General features: G+C 35.8%; 1 protein-coding gene across 7 annotated transcripts in view; it reads left to right on the forward strand.

The window, feature by feature from the left end:
* The window catches only part of RP1 (RP1 axonemal microtubule associated), a 217,760-nt gene that overhangs the window by 11,968 nt on the left and 183,328 nt on the right, over window positions 1-22,464 (forward strand). For all 7 annotated transcript variants that reach the window (XR_004748453.1, XM_035318571.1, XM_035318573.1 and 4 more), the window contains exons 2-3: window positions 15,441-16,091; window positions 17,422-17,593. Coding sequence is in view for 6 of the 7 variants with exons in the window: in XM_035318571.1 (XP_035174462.1) it covers window positions 15,453-16,091; window positions 17,422-17,593 (811 nt within the window). In the remaining variant the exon portion in view is untranslated. The remainder of the gene's footprint in view (window positions 1-15,440; window positions 16,092-17,421; window positions 17,594-22,464) is intronic.

Below are 22,464 nucleotides of genomic sequence, written 5' to 3' on the forward strand. Positions count from 1 at the left end.
TTTTTTTTTTTTTTTTTTTTTTTTTAATGCCAGGATTAGTACATCTATGTGTGTGCACATGTGGAGGGGCTCTTCTCTAACCTGTCAGGTTGCCAAGCTGGTAGACATCGTTCTTGTATATGAAAATCCACCGATTTTGAACCAGCTCCTTTGGTATAATAATAACATGTTGCTGTTAATTAGCAGTCTCTCATCTTATCTTCTTGCCTGTGAAGCTATTTTAATTTACGTCCTGATAAGGATTTTTTTTAAGTTTCAAATAAGTTTGTCATTATTTATTGCAGTATAAATAAATTCAGTTATGTTAAAAATGTCCTGTTAATATATATATATTTTTTTCCTTGAGAAAAGCCTGTGAAACTTGTAATTTAAAAAACATCAATGGCAATAAAAAGAAATAAATTCATACAAATGGAACGAAAATTTGCTTTTAACCCTGAAATGGGACCACATAAAAATCACTTTTCCTCCTCATTCCTTTTCTTTCTGAAAAGGAGATATATGTTAAATGTTAGTATCTAGAAAACATTCTGATGAAAGCCTATTATATTTTCTTTTTCTCTGAAGTTCAAAAAGGCAAAAGAGTATCTCAGTTCACTTTGAGGTTACCTTACAAAACCTTTACAATGATTACAGTAAGCTGTGGTATCGTGATAAATAAATGTACGATGTAGCATACCACATACTGTGTTTTTCAAGGAGGAAGTCTGATTCCCAAAAGCAAAAATAAACCTAAAATAGCATTAAACCAATAAGACAGTCTAATTGCTTAGAGACAGTTTGCGTGACCAGATTATAGTATGTCACTTCTTTTTAGATCAGGTTCTTCTAAGTAAACAGACATCCTTCAGCATCTGAATATTTCCCTGTGGCAGTCTGCTAAGAAAAACACAAGAGGAGATCTATCCAACATCAGTCTTTCCGCTAGCTGTTCCCAGTGATTTATTTGAAGTCCCAAGAATTGCTTATCTGTTGAGATAGAGAAGCAGAGCCCTAGTGCCTACCCATTTGCTCTGTGCAGCAGGTCTATTGTTCTGTCACCATCTCTGAGTGATTGCTGAGGTTGACCTTGGCTGGTGCCCTGTTTGGAGGTGATTTTGCAAATACTGGTTTATTTCAGCAGTATTCAAGTAACTTCTGTAAGTTGTTTTTTTCTTAATAGATTTGAATTGAAAATTGCTAAGACTATGATTCCAACTAGCTCTGGAAGAGGGACTGTATTTACTCATTAGTTTTTCATTCTCTGAGGCCTTGTGCTGTCTTCCACATCTCTAAAGGCACAGGTGGCTGCTTTTTCCAAAAGAGGGAGTCATCTACTGCTCTGCCTTATTTTTCTTCTTAAAAAATCCAAAGACAGTAGTTCAGGATATCTCAAATACTCTGATCCTTGAAATGGAAGCCCAAGTCTGTACTGAATTGCACTGGTTTTATAATTATAATTATAATTTATAATTATATTTTATAATAATGGTGGAGCACAAAAATGATAAAATTGGGTTCAGTTCCTGGGTTAACAGATGCTTAACCAGGTTATGCTCTTTAGCCAGTCCTCTACAGAGGAAAAGTAAGGAAGTATTATCTCACACAGATGTTGTGAGGGAAAACTCCACCAGTGATTGCCAGCTGCTAGAAAATGAAATGGTGAGAGCTGTATAAATACCAAGCAGAGTGGAACCGGAGTCAGTAGACACACAGCTGAAAAAACATGATGCTTAGAAGGGGTTTAAAGAAATTAGTACAAGTCAGAAGTGTAACTACATAAATAAGCCTTCAGCGTATTATGGAAACATGGCCAATATTGATTTTAGGGCATATCTCGTCTGTCTGTATAATACAAGCCTCTATGTCATCAGCGTCACAAGGTTCGAGGGCGTTCATCTGAATATATCTCTCTGATTTAGCATCCATTTAGACAATGTTGGATCTATATGAGAATACTGCTTTTCTTTATCGTTGTCTGAAACTCTGTGTAATTTTTCTTAATTGTCAAGAGTTAAAGGACAGTGACAAATATTAACTCATACAAATTATATATATATATATATTTTGTTAAAAAATCAACTGGAAAAAAACATTGTTCAATATTCAGCATAATGAAGATAAGAACATAGAATAGCATGGCATAATGCAGCTGTATCCTGAAGGAGAATGAGGCATCTGTCTAGACCTCCTCTCCAGATGCAGCCACATTCCCCAGGCGCTTTACAGCAAGCATGAGCTAGATGCTTGGTGCAGGCATTGCTGACACAGCATGAGAATCTGACAAGTAAAGCAGAAGGAGTAGGAATATATTTAGGTAAAATTCCTGCATCTGTCTGTGTTGTATTAGAAAATATGAAAAATTAATGTAGGTAATTATCCCAGTATGAAAGACCTAGACATACTAGAAAGAGTTTAATGGATGACTACCAAGATGATGAAGGGCAGGAGCACCTCTCCTGTGAGGGGAGGCTGAGAGAGCTGGGACAGATCAGTCTAGAGAAGGGGAGACAGAGAGAGGGGATCTCATTGATGTCTATGAGTACCTGAAAAGAAGGTGCCAAGACAGAGCCAGTCTATTTTCAGTTGTGCCCAGTGCCAGGACAAGAGGCAACGGGCACAGACTGGAACACAGGAGATTCCTCCTGAACATCAGGAAGAACTTCTTCTCTGTGCAGGTGACTGAGCACTGGCACAGATTGCCCAGAGAAGCTGTGGAGTCTCCTCCTTGGAGATATCCAAAAGCCTCCTGGACATGGTCTTGGGCAGCCTGCTCTGGGTGGCCCTGCTTGAGCAGGGCCTTAGACCAGATGGACTCCAGAGGTCTCCTCCAGCCTCTGTCATTCTGTGATGCTGTGATTCTGTGGTTGACTGCAGAGCTGAAGTGAGATGGACAGACTGTGAAAAAGCAGATATAGATGTTCAAAATCTAAAATAAGTGAAAACAAGTTTAAACACTTCTATATTATGGAAAACAACAACCTTTCAGTTGGTTCAAACATAATTGCAATTTATTTATTTATTTATTTATTTATTTATTTATTTATTTATTTATTTTTCAGCTTATGAATTTTCTGAGATTTTGACTTCCTGACAAAATTTAGAAAGAAAAAAAGGCAAAAATGTTTGATGGGGCAGAAAAGGAGTTTTCTGTTTGTCTAAAATAAGAATAACAGTGGTAAGAGGTAGTAAGTAAGTAGTAAGTAATAAGAGTAGTACGTAAGTAGGAAGCTTGAAAATGCATCAACTTTCTGTCTTACTGGAGCAGCAGAAACAGAAACTGTCTTGATATCAGTGGCCTTGTATTACTTCATGGATTTTCTATTTACAATCATTTTTATTGCTTTTATTAATCATAACTTGTTTTAAGATGAATAAGATCAACACCAACTTATTTTTATTAAAAATAAATACATAATCTTACTATTGAAACTTTAATTAAAATGAATTAAACAATATTAATGTGTGTACAAAAATTTTTGTTGACAATAAGGTTCATTTAAGTAGTAGAAAAGTGACAGATAGAAACTTAATGGTGATAACACCTCATAAAGTTCAATTGTTTTTGAAAGAGGTGGATATTTCTCTTCTATTTCTTTCTTGTGCACGTCCCAAAATATTTATCCTTCTAATGTCACCTTTTAGTACTAGATAAGATTAATAACTCTAACTGTTCAAGAAATAATGTGCACAAATACAAACTGTAAGCCTTCATAAAGAAAATGTTATTTTTTACACCTCTAATTCATTCAAAATTAAATATACATATAAACCCAGTCTTTTGGTTAAATTGTGTCTATGTATGTGAGTGAGATTGGAGGATTGTAGTTCCAAATCAAAATAAAGTGAAAGGAAATATACAGGTTGGGGAATATATTGGAAATATATTTGGGAATATATTGGAAAAAATGTCAATTTGATTTAAAGGATATACAAGTAACCGAAGTTACCTGCGTAAGAGTTTGCTTGCCTGAATGTGCAGGTCTGTTTATCTATATGTACTTAGATATATACATGCATATACATAACTATCTACTTTAACATTTGCATAAGAGTGTAAATCAATGCAGAAGGGCAAACGTTGAGTATCCTGGAGGGCCACAGTACTGGAAGCAGTGACTGTTCTCCATACTTAAAACAGAGTGGGAGTCCTGGGTTGATTTTAGGAACATACATTCATTGATATGTTTCAGCTCCATATTTTATGCCCACTGCTGCAAGTATGACAGTCACATATAATTCTGTATTTTCTCTCACAACATTCTGTACCTGTATTTTCTCAGAGCCTTTTCCTTGCACCTGTGGTTTACACAATTAGGGGATTCAGGCACACTGATACAACACTGGAGAGAGTTGACTTGTTTCCTCTGGGAATCCCCAGCTTTGAGTTAGATATCTTGGCTCCTGAATCATGGGGAGATGCAGGGTCTTTGGATCAGAGGTCATGTTTGATATTGTTTCCATGGCTGACATAGAAATGGATATCTAAACCCAGGCTCAGGTTGCATCTCTCTACAGGGAGTTTGTAGCTATGAAGTTGCTTGTGGAATTATATGCTGCATGCAGGTCAGTCTTTTTTTAGATAAAACCTAGACAGGAGGAGGACCACAGTGCTGGCTCACTGTCTTGAAAACTGAGATGCGTGAACCAACCCTCCAGAGTTTTAAGAGCTCTAAGTAGTAGCCAGAGAAATGGAGGAGAGCAACAGCTTGCTGCCTGGGCTGTCAGAAGGGATGGTCAGGTTTCTTCAGGCAAGATGAACTAAACAGTGTCAAGCTGTGCATTGCACCAAGGCTAAGACATTAAGTGGTTTAGTGTTGTCAAAGCTATAATGGTTGTACATGTGCTCAGCAGCAAAACTGTACTGTTAGAAAATTAGGAGGCTCAGGAGACTGGGCACCTACAGAAGCAGGCAGCAGATCTGAGCAAGTGTGTGAAGCTGTAAATTTTGATCAAAGTCTTTACAGCATTTGTTAGGAGGTAAACCTATATAAAATGTCTAAGCCTTGTCTTTTTCCCTCCTTGTTTTCAATTTATGAACTTATGCTTTCTAATAACAACCTCTGAACTCCATCAAGGAAATAACACCAGACCCCAGTAAAGGATTTTATAGTGTCCTCCAGAGGAACCAAAAGATCTGTCTCTCACAGTCACTTGCACTGCTGGAGCTTCTTGAGGTTTCTTTAGTTTATGCTTTGCAATATCTCTCTGAAATATGAAGGTTGGCAAGGGTCTTTGCATCCAATTTCAAATAGACAAACTGAGTAATACGGGTTTAATATTCAAGGTAAACTGATAAAAGACCATCAGGGGAACAAACTCATGTTTATTTGTTTGCTTTGACCCTGCTCCTTGAAAGATGCAGAAAATTATAATAACAGATTGATAAGAAATACAATGAAATTAAATGAGTATAAAAAAAATATGTGGCAACCCTATGTTATTTAAACAAGTTAAGTTTTCAGTAAAACTTTCAGGTCCACATAGGAGTTTTCTAACGAGTAGGGGGAAAGTCAATCTTTAATACTCCAACAGCATGAATCAGACCAGCAGTTTGTTGTATCATTACTGTTTTCTACAATTCCTTGTGTGTTAAGATCAGTACAGGTGATTGCATTTATTCATTTGATAAAAGAATTGCAAGGGTTGTGAAGGCAAGTATTCAATGGAGAAAAAGACATTTAAAAATGTTGTAAGATAAGAAATCCAGGGGCAGGGAGAAATATTCTAGTTAATATTTTCCCAGTTTATAGAATTTGACACACTCTGTAAGAATTTACATATCAGTGTAATGAATTATGTAGATGTAAAAACAAAACAAAACAAAACGTAGTCCAGGGTGGCTCTTTTTTTCTGATGCTTAAACTCTGAAAATATGAAAATATGTCTGACTCTTCACTTTCAGTTAGTATATTTTACAGAACAAAGGCAAAAAGACGGTAAATACATCTGAGGCAAGAAAATAAAAAATAAACAGAATGTTTATGCATTTAACTTTGAGACAAGCTGTACACTTCGGAATTAAATTTTAACCCACTTGAAGATGATGGGAGAATTTAAACTTCTGTCAAGGCAGAAATTTCCCATAGGAGGCTATTTTCGGAACACAAACAGCCATTCAGATTTAGGTTAAGTTTAGTGAGGCTTGGTGGTCAAAAACCAGAACAGCTCAAACAGACATTTTCAGACCTCAAATTGCAGTCCATCTATCCAGTCAGAGCTCTCTGACTGGCACTGGTTTTATTTTGTTTTCCTTTGTTTTCCTTCCCAGAGGCATACATTTTTTTTTTTTTTTTTTTTTTTTTCCCTCATTCTGCATCCCCAGCTGTTGGTTATCAAATCTCTGTTGGAGAATTTAATGAATAAAAGTCTGTGGGGATTAACTTGATAAGAAGTTCATGTATATCAAGCACTAAAATGCTGTTGTAATGCAATAGCTCAAAATCTTATCAGTAGTAACATATTAATAATGGCACATTTTTTGGAAGGCTTTACTGGAAAGGATGTAAACAGGCTGGACACACTGGAGGGAACTTAACCCAGGCCCCTGCTTTCAATGTGATAATTTCCTTTTTAGCTTGATAGCAGTTTCCTAATTCCATACCTTACTGAGCAGTATGATTTAAATAAATAAATAAATAAATAAAAAAGTAGAGGTGTAAGAGGTTGAAGGGACTTGGAAATATAAAGCGTATTATCGGCTTTTTCTTGGGGCACAAGGTCAATACTAATAGTTTAACTAGTGTAGCAACTGCCCTTTTTAAAGGAGTGACTCATACTGGAATGATAAAAATACTCAAGTGCTAAGTGTTGTTCCATATGGCTCAGACCTAAACAAAGGATGTCATTCAAGGGCCATTGGACTGCCAGTCAGGGATGGCCACACCACACACTGTTCTGACCCTGCTCTAACTCGGGATAATGCTGCAAAAAAGGCTGCTTATGTTTTTCAACCTGGGATGCTGGTTATCTGCTAAGGAAAAAGAATATATCAGCAAACATGATAATGTAATTGCTAACATTTTTTTTTCTTTCTTGCACATCAGTTTCCTAGATGTGATTTGGATCTTGAGAAACACTGATGACTCACAGAATGAAGTTGAAAGTGTTGGGTTATATTTAGGTACTTGAGTATTTAATCAGTTTGGTTACTAACTCACAGTCCATAGACAACAAGAAGTAATAAATCAGTAACAGGAAGAGTAAAGATAGAATCATTTTTAAAATTTGTTTGGATGTTGTACTTTCCTGGGTTGATCAAAAGAATTTTGGAATTTCAAAATTTCTTGACTTTGAAATCTTTCTCTTGACCTTTGGTTCATCCCAGGGATTGTAGATGAAAGTGTTTGCAATAGGTGCTTGACTTTTTGCTGTATAGAATAGCTTTTGCTGTATAGAACAGCTTTGTGCGCAAACTGAAGGCACTGGACCTTCAATTGTGATACCCATACTGCTGTCTTTCTAGAAGACACACTTTGAAATAAAAATGAAAATTGCCACTGATCCCTGTGGTCATTAAAGTAGATCCTTTGTGTGTATCTGTCACTGTGTTCACAAAGAACCAAGAAAAAAATCTGAATATGAAACTTTGCTTTTCCTCTTCTTTTTGATGAAAGACATGAGCTGAAGTTAATGACTGCCTCACAATGATATGTCCATAATTTCAGTTATGCATCAGGAAACATCTGTAAGTGTGGTGTCTTCTCACGAGAAATAAAAAGCATCAATATATTTTATTTCATATTATTTATTTTCCATATCTGAATGCACAGTAAAATGCCTTTTGATTAATAAATGAGCATTTAATGCAACATGGTGCCATTAGTATTCAAATTTTCTGTGTTTAATTTTCATTTGTTTCCATCATTATTTTTTCTGTTCCTCCAGTTTTGGTATGATCACTGAGTCTGATCGCAAAATTTATCTCATAGAAACAGTGAATTTCTCTCATAAATACCTGAAGAACTTCTTGTTTCTGCGCAGTAACTCAAGGAAACATACAACCAAGAGTAGGAGGCATACACATAGATTTAAAATGTTTGAAGATGGCAATATTACGTTCCTTTTCTGCCTGCGGAGACTCCGCTGAAATCCAAATGCAGCAAATCCCTATGGACCTGGCTACAGTGCATTGAAGTATTGCCAGCCATTCAGTTGTTTGTTACCTCTCCTTAACCAGGTATATCTCATCTTGCAAGCTTTCATGAAGAACTGTGCATACTGTCCACACCCATTCAATGCGGTCAACCGAGTTAGCTTGCACTGCTAATATAAAAGCAGTAGTCAGCCTTCTGTACACCATTTTCTGGTATGGGGAAGGTACTATAGACCTTAAGAAATCTGAATTTCAACAGCAAAATTTATTTCAAATCCATCTGTAGTGGGTTTACATAGCAAGGTTTTGGTGCTACCAAAATATGGCTTCTGTGAGAAGAATCCAGAAGCTGCCCCATGTTAGATAAGGGCCCTGCTGCTGGCCAGAGCTGAGCCAGTAAGCGATGTTTGCACCTCTGGGAGAGCAGATTTAAGAAAGGGAAAAACAAACAAACAAACAAACAACAAAAACAACAACAAAACTGCTGTGGAACAGCAGCTGGGAGAGAGGGATGAGAAGCAGCCCTGCAGGCCCCCAGGTCAGTGCAGCAGGAGGGCAGGAGGTGCTCCAGGCAGGCAGCAGCAGTTCCCCTGCGGCCCGTGGAGAGGCCCCTGGTGGAGCAGGTGGATGTGGCCTGGAGGAGGCTGCGGCCCATGGAGAGCCCCCGCAGGAGCAGGCCCCGGGCCGGAGCTGCAGCCAGTGGAGAGGAGCCCACGCAGGAGCAGGGGGTCTCGGGGGAGCTGCCGCTGGTGGGGGACCCGTGCTGGAGCAGTTTGCTCCTGGGGGATGGACCCCGTGGTACAGAGCTGTGTAGGAGCAGTTCTTGAAGAGCTACTTACTGCCTGTGGGCAGCCCCTGCAGGCTCAGCTGGGGAAGGACGGCATCCCGTGGGAGGGACCCCACGGGGAGCAGGGGCAGGGAGGACCGTGAGGGAGTGGTGTGGATGAAGCGTCAGGGACTGACCGCAGCCCCCATTCCCCATTCTCCTGTGCTGCTTGGGGAGGAGGTAGAAGAGGGTGGATGGGGGGAAGGTGTTTTAAGTGTTTTCTTTGTTTCTCACTTCTCTAGCTTGTTAGTAATAGGTAATTAATTTCTCTAATCTCCCTATGCTGAGTCTGCTTTGCCCTTCACGATAATTGTTGAGCGATCTCCCTGTCCTTATCTCAACCCTTGAGCCCTTTGCATCATGTTTTCTCCCCCTTTCCCTTTGAGGAGGGGGAGTGAGAGAGCAGTTGTGGTGGAGCTCAGCTGACCACGGGAGCGAAACCAGCACACCCTCTTAGTTTAATTATCAGGTTTGAAAATGGATTCATAAAGTAAAAGCAAATTATTCACTAGTAGCCCTCCTCTGGACTCGCTCTAACAGATCCACATCTTTCTCATGCTGGGAGCCCCAAACCTGGATGCAGTGCTCCAGGTGGAGCCTCACAAGGCAGAGTAGAGGGGGACAATCACCTCCTTTGACCTGCTGGTCACACTTCTTCTGATGCAGCCCAGGACACAGTTGGCCTTCTGGGCTGCAAGCACACTGTGCTGGCTCATGTTGAGCCTTTGGTCCACCAGAACCCAGAAACCCTTCTCTGCACAGCTGCTTTCAATGAGTTCTTTTCGTAGTCCGTACTCATGTCTGGGTGCAGCACCTTGCACTTGGACTTGTTAAACCTCATGTGGTTGGGGGAATGGGATAGTCTCTTAAGATCACTTCTGAATCAATTTGTCTGTATGTTCCTCTGTTTGAGGTCCTCATGTCTAAAGGTGAGAATCATTCTTTCTAACTTTTGCCAACTATAGACATGAGTGAATTAAGCTCCTTTGTAGTTACTGGAGGAAGATAGAAGAAAAAGTTACTATTTCCTGACCTGGAAAAATTGGTACAAATCAGATACAAGCGAAGTGTCTTTCTCTACTTACAAACCTGTACAGCTGACTTAGACTAAAAATTTACTTTTTAGATAGCTGAAATCCTACCTTGTACTTTCCTATAAATTCTATATTAGTCCACAGAGGAATTATTTAAAACCAAATTGCATGCGAATATGCAACAAAAATATTGAAATCTTGATAAATTTCATAATGAAACAGATAAAATATAACTAATTCATGTTTTGAGTGGATGGCCATGTTTTGAGTGGAGGCATTATAATGCCTCAATTATAAAGAATAAATAAATAAATAAATAAGCCAGTATATATGTCTAATGTCTAGAAGTCTAGAAGTCTAATGATTCTTAAAAAGTAAAAGCAATATTGCAGCCCTTCCCATTAAAACAAAATATTTACCAATGAACTCTTACTCTTAAGTCGTAGAAAAACAAAACAAAACAAAACAAAACAAATCAAAACAAAAAAAAAACAAGAAAAATATTGAGTACAGGTTAAAAGTCATGTTTAGTATCTGAACTGGGAACTGAAGATGTTCTGGAGATAAGCAGGGATATAATTCAAAAGTGAAAATGACAGCAACCCAGAAAATTGCAATCCTACTTGCAATTGCAATTGCAATCACTGAAATGTTTTCTCATGTGGCCTGATTTTGCATTGGCACATTTTCAGTACTAATTTTATATTCCCAATTTTTTCTTTACAAAATACAGGAAGAACTTATTTTCTCCAAATATTAATGGCAAATTCTTATCATGTCATTTTAGTAGTTTCATGAATGTTAGTGACCTGAACATATGAAAAGTGCTTTTGTGTGGATACTTACCGTTACAGGACTGTGATAATCTTTTGTGCTGTTAGTTCTGAGTCTAAGTCTAATAGGAATTGAAAGCAATTCCTATTAATGTTATTTTTACTGTGAAGTTGATTATTTCTTCTGTCTTTTCAGAGTGTGTGTTATTTTGTTCATAGTAGAAGAAGAACTGCAGAGAAGCTTTTAAGTTACATATGTCTGTACAGAAGTTTTTTGAGCCTTTTGAAATCTTACAGAATTAAGGGGCACTCATGACATTAAATGGTGATACTTGTTTATCCTCTTCACCAGGCTGCAGGAAGTATTATGCAGTGGGACCCAAATTCCAATGGTGCACAGAAACAACGGATTAGTTTGTTATTAAAAGTGGCTTTACATGCACTGGAAAGCTAATGAGACTAGCAGTGATATCTTAAATCATACCCTTAAAATTAAAAAGTAAAAAATTTGGTTAAAAAATTATAAGACATCAGAACATTCAAACACTTGGAATTCATGAATATCCAGATGTTCCTTCTGCTGATAAATATGTTTGGTAAACAGTGTAAGCTATTGGGGAAGACGTATATGAGTATAAACAGAATATTGGTGGGAATATAAGCAGGACACTAGCTGATAAACATTAAGGACCTAAATAATTATATTAATATAATATTTAAGAAAACAATGCTTATAGCAAAATATCTACAAGATCATCTTTTAATGTTTGTACCTACACATCTTACAAAAGTGGAACAAAATCAACATTTAAAAACTTCTATGGGAATTGTACTCTCTGCTAAACAAAACAGTTGAAAACTCATTGTGGTATGCAATGGGAGTGTGTACTGAGCAGTGTTTTTGTTACTGTTGTACACAGCTAGTTTTGAGAGCCTGCTATAATCTTGATTAAGTAAAGAATCTCTAAATCAGATTATACATCTGGTAGTAATTAGACAAAACAGTATCCGGGGACGTAGTACTTCCACTGGAAAAAAATATCAAAAACAACAACAATAACCCAACCCAACATTCAGTGGTATAATAAAATTACAGTCATACATAATTCCCTTGTATCTTCATGAACTACATTCACACACATTTATCTTCATTACATCAGCCTTTTGCCAATACTGAGGAATGCACCAGAGATGACAAACTACATCAGACCATGCAATGTCTTATTCTGTATTGTGAAAAAAAATGTCAAATTATTTTCAGTATGATAACTGAATAGAGGAGGTATGGGAGAATCTTTAGTACAAAGAGGATCCTCTTAACCAGGTGGTTGAACAAAAGCAGGAATTAATGACAGGAGATAGTTAATAGTCCCAGAAACTGATTGGTAGAAGCACCACCTCATTTTACATTTTTATCACTACAAAATTTGCTTTGAAGGATATCAACAGACAGATTAAAAGATAGATTATATGACCTATGTTCCCCACCCCCATTTTTATTTTATGTGGTTCTGTGAGTCTTTTGAGAGACTTATATAAAAATTATATAAATTAAATATTTAAAAGGAAAATAAGGTTTAAAAGTAATATAAGAGGACTTGCTGAATGAGATGTTAGACAGTCTGCTCTGAACAATGGCTACCTAAGGTGAACCTAGTCTGGTGATTAACATTAGCCAAGATTAAGCAAATGGATTATGATGTTTTTTTCTAGCTGAGTGCACTTGGAATAAGACTGAGGATATTCGTTTCATATGGCATAGGCAATCACATGTACAATTTAAGAATCTCTGAAAACAAGCTATTTTTTAAATTTACATAGGATGTGACAGCGGGTGAGTATAATGAAATGATATGCAATACTTAACAGCTAAAAGACATTAGATATATTCTTAGAGTTCAGAATAAACTGTTCCACTTAGTGTCTTTATAAAATTGAGCAGCTTTGTGCAAAAACTTTGAACAATTGATTTGGTTTATGAGAATGCAGGCAATGACATTCATTTCTGAATTCTGTTCCAGTTTCTTGCAGAGTCAAATTTTTAATGTTGTAATTGTCGTGCTACCTTCTGGATAATGTAAGATCATCTGATTATAGCTTAATTTTAGAAGAAAATTGTTAGAATGTGACAACCTGTAGAATGAAATCGCAACTTCTACAACATATTGATTATTAATTTGTTGACATATTTTGTATTTGTATGAATGATGATAAAATGAAATTATAAGGTATCTGAAAGATGGATAAGCAATTTCCACCATTAAAATTAATACTAGAAAGTATTAATGCATGGTGTGCTATGCATCCATCAGTCCCTGTCAAAACTATATTTCATTAATTTTCTGCTTTGCTAAAGAAGACTTCTTTTCCTTATATACTTTTGTAAATTCAAATTATTACATGTTTATAATGAAAATTGACATTTTGCTTTCTGTATTTTGTTTGTTTTTGATTCTGTTGCTGCTAGTGTCCATATGCAGTCTAATAATTATCTCTGTGTAAACTATATCTCTGTGTAAACTGTATTGTATTTCTCTTCCAAATATTGATGCTTACATAACTGAATGTTTTACATGAGTACAAATGTCCAGCAAAACTTCTAAGAGTCTAATTCAAAAGCAATTATTATCAGTAGCCTTATCAACCAGCCTTAGTCTGGTTGAAAGTGGGTAATTGGCCATGCAGATCTCCGAGGAACTTTTCTTTTGTTATAGCTGCCTTCTTTTGTGTGGATCATTTTCTCTGAAGAGTAGAAAAGTTCTTGCTCCAGTTAGCAACATAAATGCCCTGAATAGATTTCCTCTAGGAACATCACTATGTACAGAATAAGGCATGAGACTTAAAAATACCTGGTCCAGATTTTGTCCCTAGTCTTAACTCTAAAACCTTTCAGTTTAGAACTGTAATGAAAATTGAGGCAGCTAATGAACAGAGGTGTCAAAAATGAGCAATTGTATCTCTCAGTGATTTCAGCAGAAGTGGAGCTCCACCCCATGATAGAAAGCAAGCCACTTTGCTAGCCATCATGAACTAGCTTGTATAACTTGCTGCAGCCAAGCTTGTACATTTCTTCCTGCATATTCCTTATGGTTGCTGTTGTTATTATTTTAGACCTAAATCTATTATTATTAGACCTAAATCTATCTTTGTATACATAATTCTCATACAGATCTCTCTCTTTTTTTTTTTTTTTTTAATTTTAACACTTAAAATGAGTAAAATTTGCACCATGAATATTATATTAAAAGGTGACGTTCTTCCTGTGCCCTGATCATTGTTCAAAATAAATAAATAACCATATATATATAAACTGTTAATTTTGTAGTGACAGGAACATTTAAGAAGTTATTAATTCTCAGTGAAGGTAAAACACCCAAACTGAAAACAGTGCTTTTTTGGAAGAGTTGTAAGAACACAATTATAGAGAATCTTGACAAATTTGACTTTATTTGAATCTTGACTGTCTTGAAAAATGGTTTCAGAACTGAAGTATTAAAGTAGTAGAATAAGTCAAAATATTGTTTTCCATAGCTTCATTGAGAAAAACGTAGTAGTCAGAAGAGGTTGTTCCATTAGTGAGTATGGCAGCTGCATCACGGTGTCATTGCAAAAGAACTGAATTTATATTATTTTGATGACAAACATATTCCCTGAGACTACTATTCATTTTAGTAAAACTGCTAGAAGTTCATCTTCCAGGTTGATGAGTTGACTAGAAGTTTCTACTCTGTGCTCTAGCCAAACCAAAACAATTGTTAAGATACGGCAAATTTATTCAATCAAACGATTGTCATTAAAGTATCTGTATGCAGATTGGATTCAAATGGAAAGGCTGATGTGAGACTACTCCATTTTCAAGCAGGAAGACATTCGATATAGTTGTAAGAAACAACGTGTTATTTAAAAGAACAGTATGTAAATGTTTCAACCATAGAAAACTACTACTTCTACTGAAAAATACCTGAAATGTAGTGTCTTTATAAAGGATTTAAAGACTTTTCTCTTAATAAAAAATCACGTTTGATCAGTAGTTTTTCTCTCAGTATAAATGAAAATATTGAAGTGGTTGATTTATTTATCATGAAAGATTAAAGTTACAATAAAACAGCAAATGATCTCTTAATTTAAGATATACCATAGCATTAATATTTTTGGGGCCTTATTCTGGTATAATTTACAACATGGTAAATCAGGAGCCTTTTCTTTGAATCCAACGTTATTTGTCCTGGTGTAAAACTAATAGATGCGATCATAGTAAATTATACTGTCTTTCAGTTTTGTTATTTTGGACTGAATATGGCTGGCTTATGCCTAGGCACAAATTGCTTCTTCCTCATAAAGATTTTCCTAATATATTAAATATGAAATGCTGTCATTAGCTTCATCCTCAAGGAAAAAAAAAATATCTAATTATCATTCTGGACTCGGTACCTTCTTCCAAGGAAAGGCCTCTTGTACTAAAATGATAAGAGATTTGAAATTACATTGGAGAGTGTTGGGAATACTTACAAGCAGAGCTATGCTAACTTAATCTGACAGTACTGGAGTCTTTGTGGAATTTAGAGATAACAGCTTGGATCCATTTAAATCCAATGATTTTTGGCACAACTTGCTGCTGTTCATTTCTTATAATTCTCTTTCTGCACCTTTCAAAATTAAGACTGTCTTATTGCTTATGAAAACTTAGTCATATGAAAACTTTTACATCCGTGTCTTCTTATTTTCCCCCCCAGATTGCTGTCAAAATGAGTGAAACTCCTTCAACTAGTTACTCAGTGAATCAGCCAAACTCCTCTGAGAGTGAACAGAGTTTATCTACACGCCATTTCAATGTTACCGAACCTGTAGTGGCCAAACGGATCTGTTTCTATAAAAGTGGAGATCCTCAGTTTAATGGAATCAAAATGGTCATTAATAATCGGTCTTACAAAACATTTGATGCCTTGCTGGATAGCTTATCCAAAAGGGTCCCATTACCTTTTGGAGTAAGGAATATCAGTACACCAAAAGGGAGACACTGCATCACCAATCTTGAAGACCTTGAAGATGGAAAATCTTATATTTGCTCCCATCAGAGGAAAATGAAGCCTATCAATCTAGAACGGGCTAGCAAAAAGCCATTGCCCTGGCAAATCAGTAGGCCCGTCAGTGCTCGCCGTCGTGCTGTGCAATTAGCAAGGGAGAATGAAGTTGGATTGGGACACAGAGAAAGAAAAATAACAACTCCTAAAAAGATGCTTGTTTTCAAAAATGGAGATGTAAGACTCAGACGCACCATAATTCTCGGAAAGAAAAATACACAAACCTTTGAGGCCTTTCTGGATTATATGAGTGAATTAATGCAATATCCAGTTTTGAAACTATATACCACTGATGGCAGAAAGGTGAGAATAAGAGCACTGATGATTTTTCTATGTTTGTTTCTAGGTTATTTTTAACTAAAAAAAAAAAAGCGACTTTATCAATTATAAACTAGGGATACTGGTGTAGTATCTAATGTGCTGAATTTCAGCTGTTGCCTTTCTATGGTTGTTCCCCTTTAGGAAGGCTTCTAGCTTGGAGGAAATAAATATACATGAATCTAGCAATCACAGAGAAACAAGTGGGGATATTTTGTTTCAAATCTTCATGAAAAGTCAATTTTCTTTTTCTTACTTAGGTCTCTTTCAGGCATGCTTTCAGTTATATATTTTTTCCCTATTTAAACAGAAATTTCCCTTAGTCTTAAAGCTGTTTTCTGTGATTTTTAATGCTTTAAAAATATTATAGTTAGTATCTAATAGCCATAGCTAGTTTATCATTACACAGATGGACAGTGTTTTGCCATTAATGCCTTGGAACTAGGAGACGTTATTGTATCTTACAGTTTCTAAACTGTGGACCAAGCTTTGTACCTCTAAACCCAGATTTTGCAGCAATAATAATCCTGAATTTCATTTTACATGCTGTTCTATGTAATTTTATCTAATTTAGTATTTTTCCTGAATGTTGTTTAACTGGAGAGAAGGACTTGTGATCATACCTAAAAACAGGTATCTGCAAAGGGAATTCCATGCAGAGTGCTTGTTCAAGGGAAATCTTGTTTTTTCCCTCCATTTGGTCAAGATCTGTATTAGGTTGGGAAACTCTCCCTATCTCCTATGTCAGTGAAATGCAGTTTTCAAGCCTTATTTTGCAATATATTTTGGAACATAAATTCAAATCTGTTAGGCAAGGTCCTGAACAACTTGTTAGACCTGTTTTTTATACTAGATGACCTCCAGACATCTTTTCCAATACATATTTTGTGATTCTGTCCAGTTCCTCTGTGGCAGTACATGTGAAATATTTGTGATGTATTCTGAATTTTCCCTTTTTTCCTCCAAATAGATGTTCATATATATCTACCTTCAAATTCATAGTCTTATTCCATGGTTATGAATGATCACTCTTCAGTGATGAAATACAACAACATATGCAAGCAATTACATTATAAGAGAATTCTGATCTGTATCCAAGTGTTGTTTCTTGAAGTCTTTTTCTAATATATTTTTATTTATATAACAAGACATAACCTCACAGAGATAAGAATTGCAGTATAGGAATTGAAAAATTAATTCTGTTCTGTGATACATATTTAATAGCCAGCTGCAAAATGATGTAGAGACTAAAAAGTGAAGATCATAAAGCATAAAAGGAATAAATCTCTTACTTTTTTTTTTTTTTTTTTTTCAGGTTCCTAATCTTCAGGCTCTGATATTGTGCTCTGGAGCTGTAGTCGCAGCAGGGAGAGAGCCTTTTAAACCAAGCAATTATGATTCCCTTGGGTATTCACGACCAGCTAAATTGCTTGGAATTGCAAATCGTGTGTACCCAAAAGCAAATGCTAAGTCAGAAAGTGAAAACAGTAAGTTCTTTGAATTAATTTTTATTCCATTATTTGGTTTATCTCTCTCAGTATAAGACATAAACCATGACAATCTTGGGATCAAGGATATTCTAAAAGGACAGCTGAAAATGTATCTGTAGTTATAAGAAAGATGAAAGTGTTAATTTTCATTTTAAAACATATGTTTCTTCTAAGTACTCAGCTAGCATGTATATTTTCTCTCTAACTGACTTATTTAGAACATGGATACAAATCTATATTTTACTGTAATGCACTTGATTGTCATTGTTATTATTTTTTTGGCATCACTTTTAAAAACAGTGGAGGTAAAAGAAAACCTACAGGTTACTTTAGAGTTCCTAACTGGCTGAATTTATTGAGGAAAACTTTTGTGCCGTTTTTAGGACCTAGCACATGAGGATTTGACTTGTCTTATCATGACTTTCACTTTTTTCCCATGTTCCATGCTCCACATAAACATGAAAACCATTACAGCACTCATCCACTTACAAACTCAACATGTTTTTGTGAAGCTGCATCCCATAGGAAATTCCTATATCCTTATAACTGTAATATATGCTTTTTGGTTAAGTTTGGGAAAGGACACACAAATACATACTTTCCCTTTCACTACTCAAGGAGCTGTGTCACTGACAAGTCAGTGAGTGAGAGGTGGCCAGTGGATAATCAAGAATTGTTTCTGTCCTGAGACTTTCCATGGTAATCTTCACTACATCATGGAGCACATTGCTACATGAGGCACTTGTATTTAATTAAAGATGTTTCTTCCACATCCCTCATAGTTTATTATGTCTCTACTAAACTACTCAGTTTTTCTCAGACTTCATGTTCTTTGACATTCCACAGCTTCAGAGCTGTTGGTCTGGTCTCCATTAGAGGAGTTACTCTAAATTTCTATTTCATGGGAAAGCATATGCATAGGAAACTCACAGGGCATTCCCCCTGAAATTATAGGCACCTATCTATAATAGTAATGTGTCAATCATGAAAGTCTTTTAATAAAAACTTTTGTAACTCTTTTGAGCAAAACGTGCTTAAATTCAAGTAATGTGAGATAAGTTAATATTAGTTATGTTAAAATAGCTTCCTGCAAGCAAAACCTTTCAATTAAATTAAGAATTCTGTATATTTAGGTATCAGTAACAGTTGTAGATGTCTTTGTGTGGGTGTACATGCACCATTTCACTCACAGCCAGATCTGCTTGGAAGACAGCAAAATTTTATTTTTATCTTATGTTCTTTTATCTCTCACCTCTTCAGTGACAACCATAAGAGAGAGAGAAGACATTTTTTAAAGAGACAAATTATTACAGTTTAATCAAAACATGTTTTAAGAATATTTACTGTGTATGTAAACTCATGTTGGGCCATACTCAAGACTGACTGAAGTATAAAATTATCCTCCTTGGCTTTACTGGGTTTTGCACCATCTGCATGTAGAGTACTGTAGCATAAAATATATCTCAGAATGTCATGATTTAAATTCAGATTTTATAAGCAGTTCAAGTGCTTCAATGTTTACTTATCTATAGGGGACTGAATCTGTAGCCTTTAGTCATGTGTGTCAATGACACTACTCACAGTAATGACATATGCTGCAGATTGTTGAATTAATCCCAGGGATATATTTACACCTTGACTGACACATTTTAGCACTAACTGTAAGGACTAATAGGAGGTGATATGTTAGTGATTGTTAGGGCACAGAGAAGATGTAAATTTAGTAGCCTGAAGCCCCAACAGATGCAGTTCTGTGAACCTCTTAAAAAAAGTTCAGGGTAACCTCAACTCCCAAATGAGTATAAAAAGAGAGAATTTAGGCAATTTAGTCCTTTTTTTAGGCTTTGGAGCTTCAAATAGTAGTATTGCTCTGGCATTAGAAAGGGCCTATTGAAAAAATATATGATGTGGAAAAGTAGTTAAATCTTTGATCTATTAAAAATTGGTTGTATTTCTCTCTTGAACAACTTCTTAAAATTAATAGCAAAATTAGATATGTTTTTTTCTATTTCTTTTTCTTTTATTTTTCTTTCTAATACTCTAGAAAAGAACACAACTGGTTCTTTTGTACTAATTTATCTCCTTTCTTTCTTTCTTTTTTTTTTTTTTTTTTTTTTTTCTTTTGCTGCCTGTCTGCTGTTTCACCATCTGGATCCTTATCCATGATATCTGTCTGCTCTACTTTCCAACTATTGAATGAATTTTGATTCTTTCAATTTAATTATTGGTAGCGAGAGTTGAAGTGATCTCTAGCTCTAGATCTCAGATATTCTCAGTTTCTTCTGATAAAGACGCCAGCAATGATAACAACTCAAATGATAACAACTCAGAGTCTTCCTATGTTCTAGCCAATCATAATAGTGTAGGAGAAAATCAGTCAGTTAATGGGGAAGAATTATCTGTGGCACAGTTTGAAGATGACATTGAGAAATCTGTTCACCTTAATCAAGATGGCAGTATGACAGTGGAAATGAAAGTTCGATTCAAGATTAAAGAGGAAGAAACCATTAAATGGACAACAACTGTAAGTCGCGCTGGCCTTTCAGGTGACAAAAACGTCACCATTTGCAATTCTGCAATGGGTGCAGAAGACTGCTTATCTAATGTAAATATGTCAGAACGTACAAAACCAATGGACACTCCATTTTTGGACAGCTACAATAAAGAAGATGGAGACTCATTGAAACAACTCAAGGAAGAAGTCTCAGGCAAAGAATCAGAATCTGATTTAAAAATTGATGGTTATAATATCCATCAGAACAAATCTGCAGATCTAGATATAAGCAATGTACCTGAGGATAATATCAGACCTCGCTTTTATAGGCCTCCCACCCCTGGGCCAAGACGTGTTAGACAAAAGAAAGCGGTAGTTGAAAGTGTCACCTTGGTATCTGAGAAAGAGGTTCGGGAAAAGACAATAGGACAGTTTTCCTATAGTGAGGAAATACAGAATGGAGAAAACAAATCTGAGTATTGCATGGTAGCACATTCAAGCAGAAAAAAATCAAGCGTCAGTAATCCAAAGTTTAGTGAGAAGAGTGACAATGACATATTAAAACTTTCTTCAGAGAATATAAAAGAAGAAATGCTTTTTAAAGTAAGCCACAAAAGTCATGATTTAATAGGAACCAAAAATAGGAAGACATTAGATGTGCCTGATGACAATGAATTGGTACAGAACATATTTGAGAACTCAATTGTGGAGCAAGGTGCATATAATAGCTTAGTATCAACCTGCAAAGCTAACATCAGTGGTTTCATACCATCATCAAAAAATTACCAGGAAGCTAGGCCAGTTTCAGCAGATCATATCCATGAATTATGTGATATTAAACAAATAAAAAGATCACTGAGTTCTTACATTAGATATTCAGAGTTATTTCAGTCAAAAAATGAAGAAAGAAAATGCAAAGCTTCCAATTTATTAACTTCTCAAGATTCAGTGCATTCAGTTTGTCCTGGACACAATGAGATGGAGAAGATGATAGCTTCATGTAGTAAAGCACCTACTGAGAAAATAAATCCAACAACTGCATTCTCTTCCGTTACTGAAAGTGAGAATCAAATCAGTGTCAGGGCTGAATCTGTGACAGCATCAAATCTGATTGATGAAAGCCAATCCGCATCTTCCCTTACTAAAAAGAAGAAGAAAAAAATACTGTCTAACTTTCTAGAGAAAGGTATATATGAAAATCAAAAAGATAAAGACATTTCAGGGATAATTAAAAGTGAAGAAATGCTTGTCACAAGCAAAACCACAGAAGTTTCCACAACCCAGGATAATTGTTCTGAAATGCTTGAGAAAAAAGAAATGGAACTACTTGTAAAAAGCAATGATGGGTCTGACAATTCAGACAAAAGCATACGTCCTGAAGATGAGTTCTATCCCCGTAATTCAGCAGAACAAAATGGATTATCACCTAATGAAGAAACAAGAACTAAGAAACAGGTGGTTGAGGTAAAATCAAAGTCAGACAAAAAAAATAGTTCCCTTTTGTCTGCAAAGAGTGAAGATGATCTAATGATGGTTGATTCAAAAAATGAAACTGAAAACAGTCAGGATACACAGAGTACTGTGAAAGAAGGCAAGCATCTCACAACTAATTCTATTGAACAGACACTTAACTTGGCAATGATTTCAAAGACATTGTCAGAAGTGCCAAAGGTTCAAAAACTAGAAAAAAGAAGGGAGGATAATATTTTGGAAAATTTGTCATTAAAGAAAGAGAAAAAGCAAAAGAAGATGAAGAAAAATCTAAATAAAGGTGCAAATAAATTAAATATGTCAGAGAGCTCTATTACAGTAGAGGCTCTGAAACAAGAAAATTTTCAAGAGGAGACTGTTGAGCATTCACTTGAAAACTATGTCCAAACTTGGCTGAAAAACCTGTCACCAAATGCCGTCTTACCCCCTATAAAGAAAAAAGAGGTGAATGTGGAGGATAGTGATGGCTGTCATGTTTCTAAAGAAAACACTGATGCTTTTATAGATAAACAAGCTAAATTTATTACAGATAAAATGCACGTGACTGGAAAAAAACACTTGTTTGAACATAATCAAACCAAAAAAACATTAAAGCCTCTTTCTGAATTGGGAACTTTAGAAGAATCATCCAAACATTCACGTCAAAACCAAACTGACTCTTTGATTTGTGGTAATACAACAATGGTAGAAGAATCCAAGTATTTACTACAGTCAGAATTTTGTCATGACAGTCAGCTACATGTGTTTCATGAAACACATGGCAATGATAAAAAGGTGTCAGAGTCTGATATTCAAGACACAAATCTGTGCCATAGAAAAAAATCTGAAGTTGCTGTTCAAGTTGATTGTTCAATTGTCAGTGAGAAAATGGGAACTGATATTC

The sequence above is a fragment of the Oxyura jamaicensis genome, chromosome 2, assembly GCF_011077185.1.
Source record: "Oxyura jamaicensis isolate SHBP4307 breed ruddy duck chromosome 2, BPBGC_Ojam_1.0, whole genome shotgun sequence".
NCBI lineage: Eukaryota > Metazoa > Chordata > Aves > Anseriformes > Anatidae > Oxyura > Oxyura jamaicensis.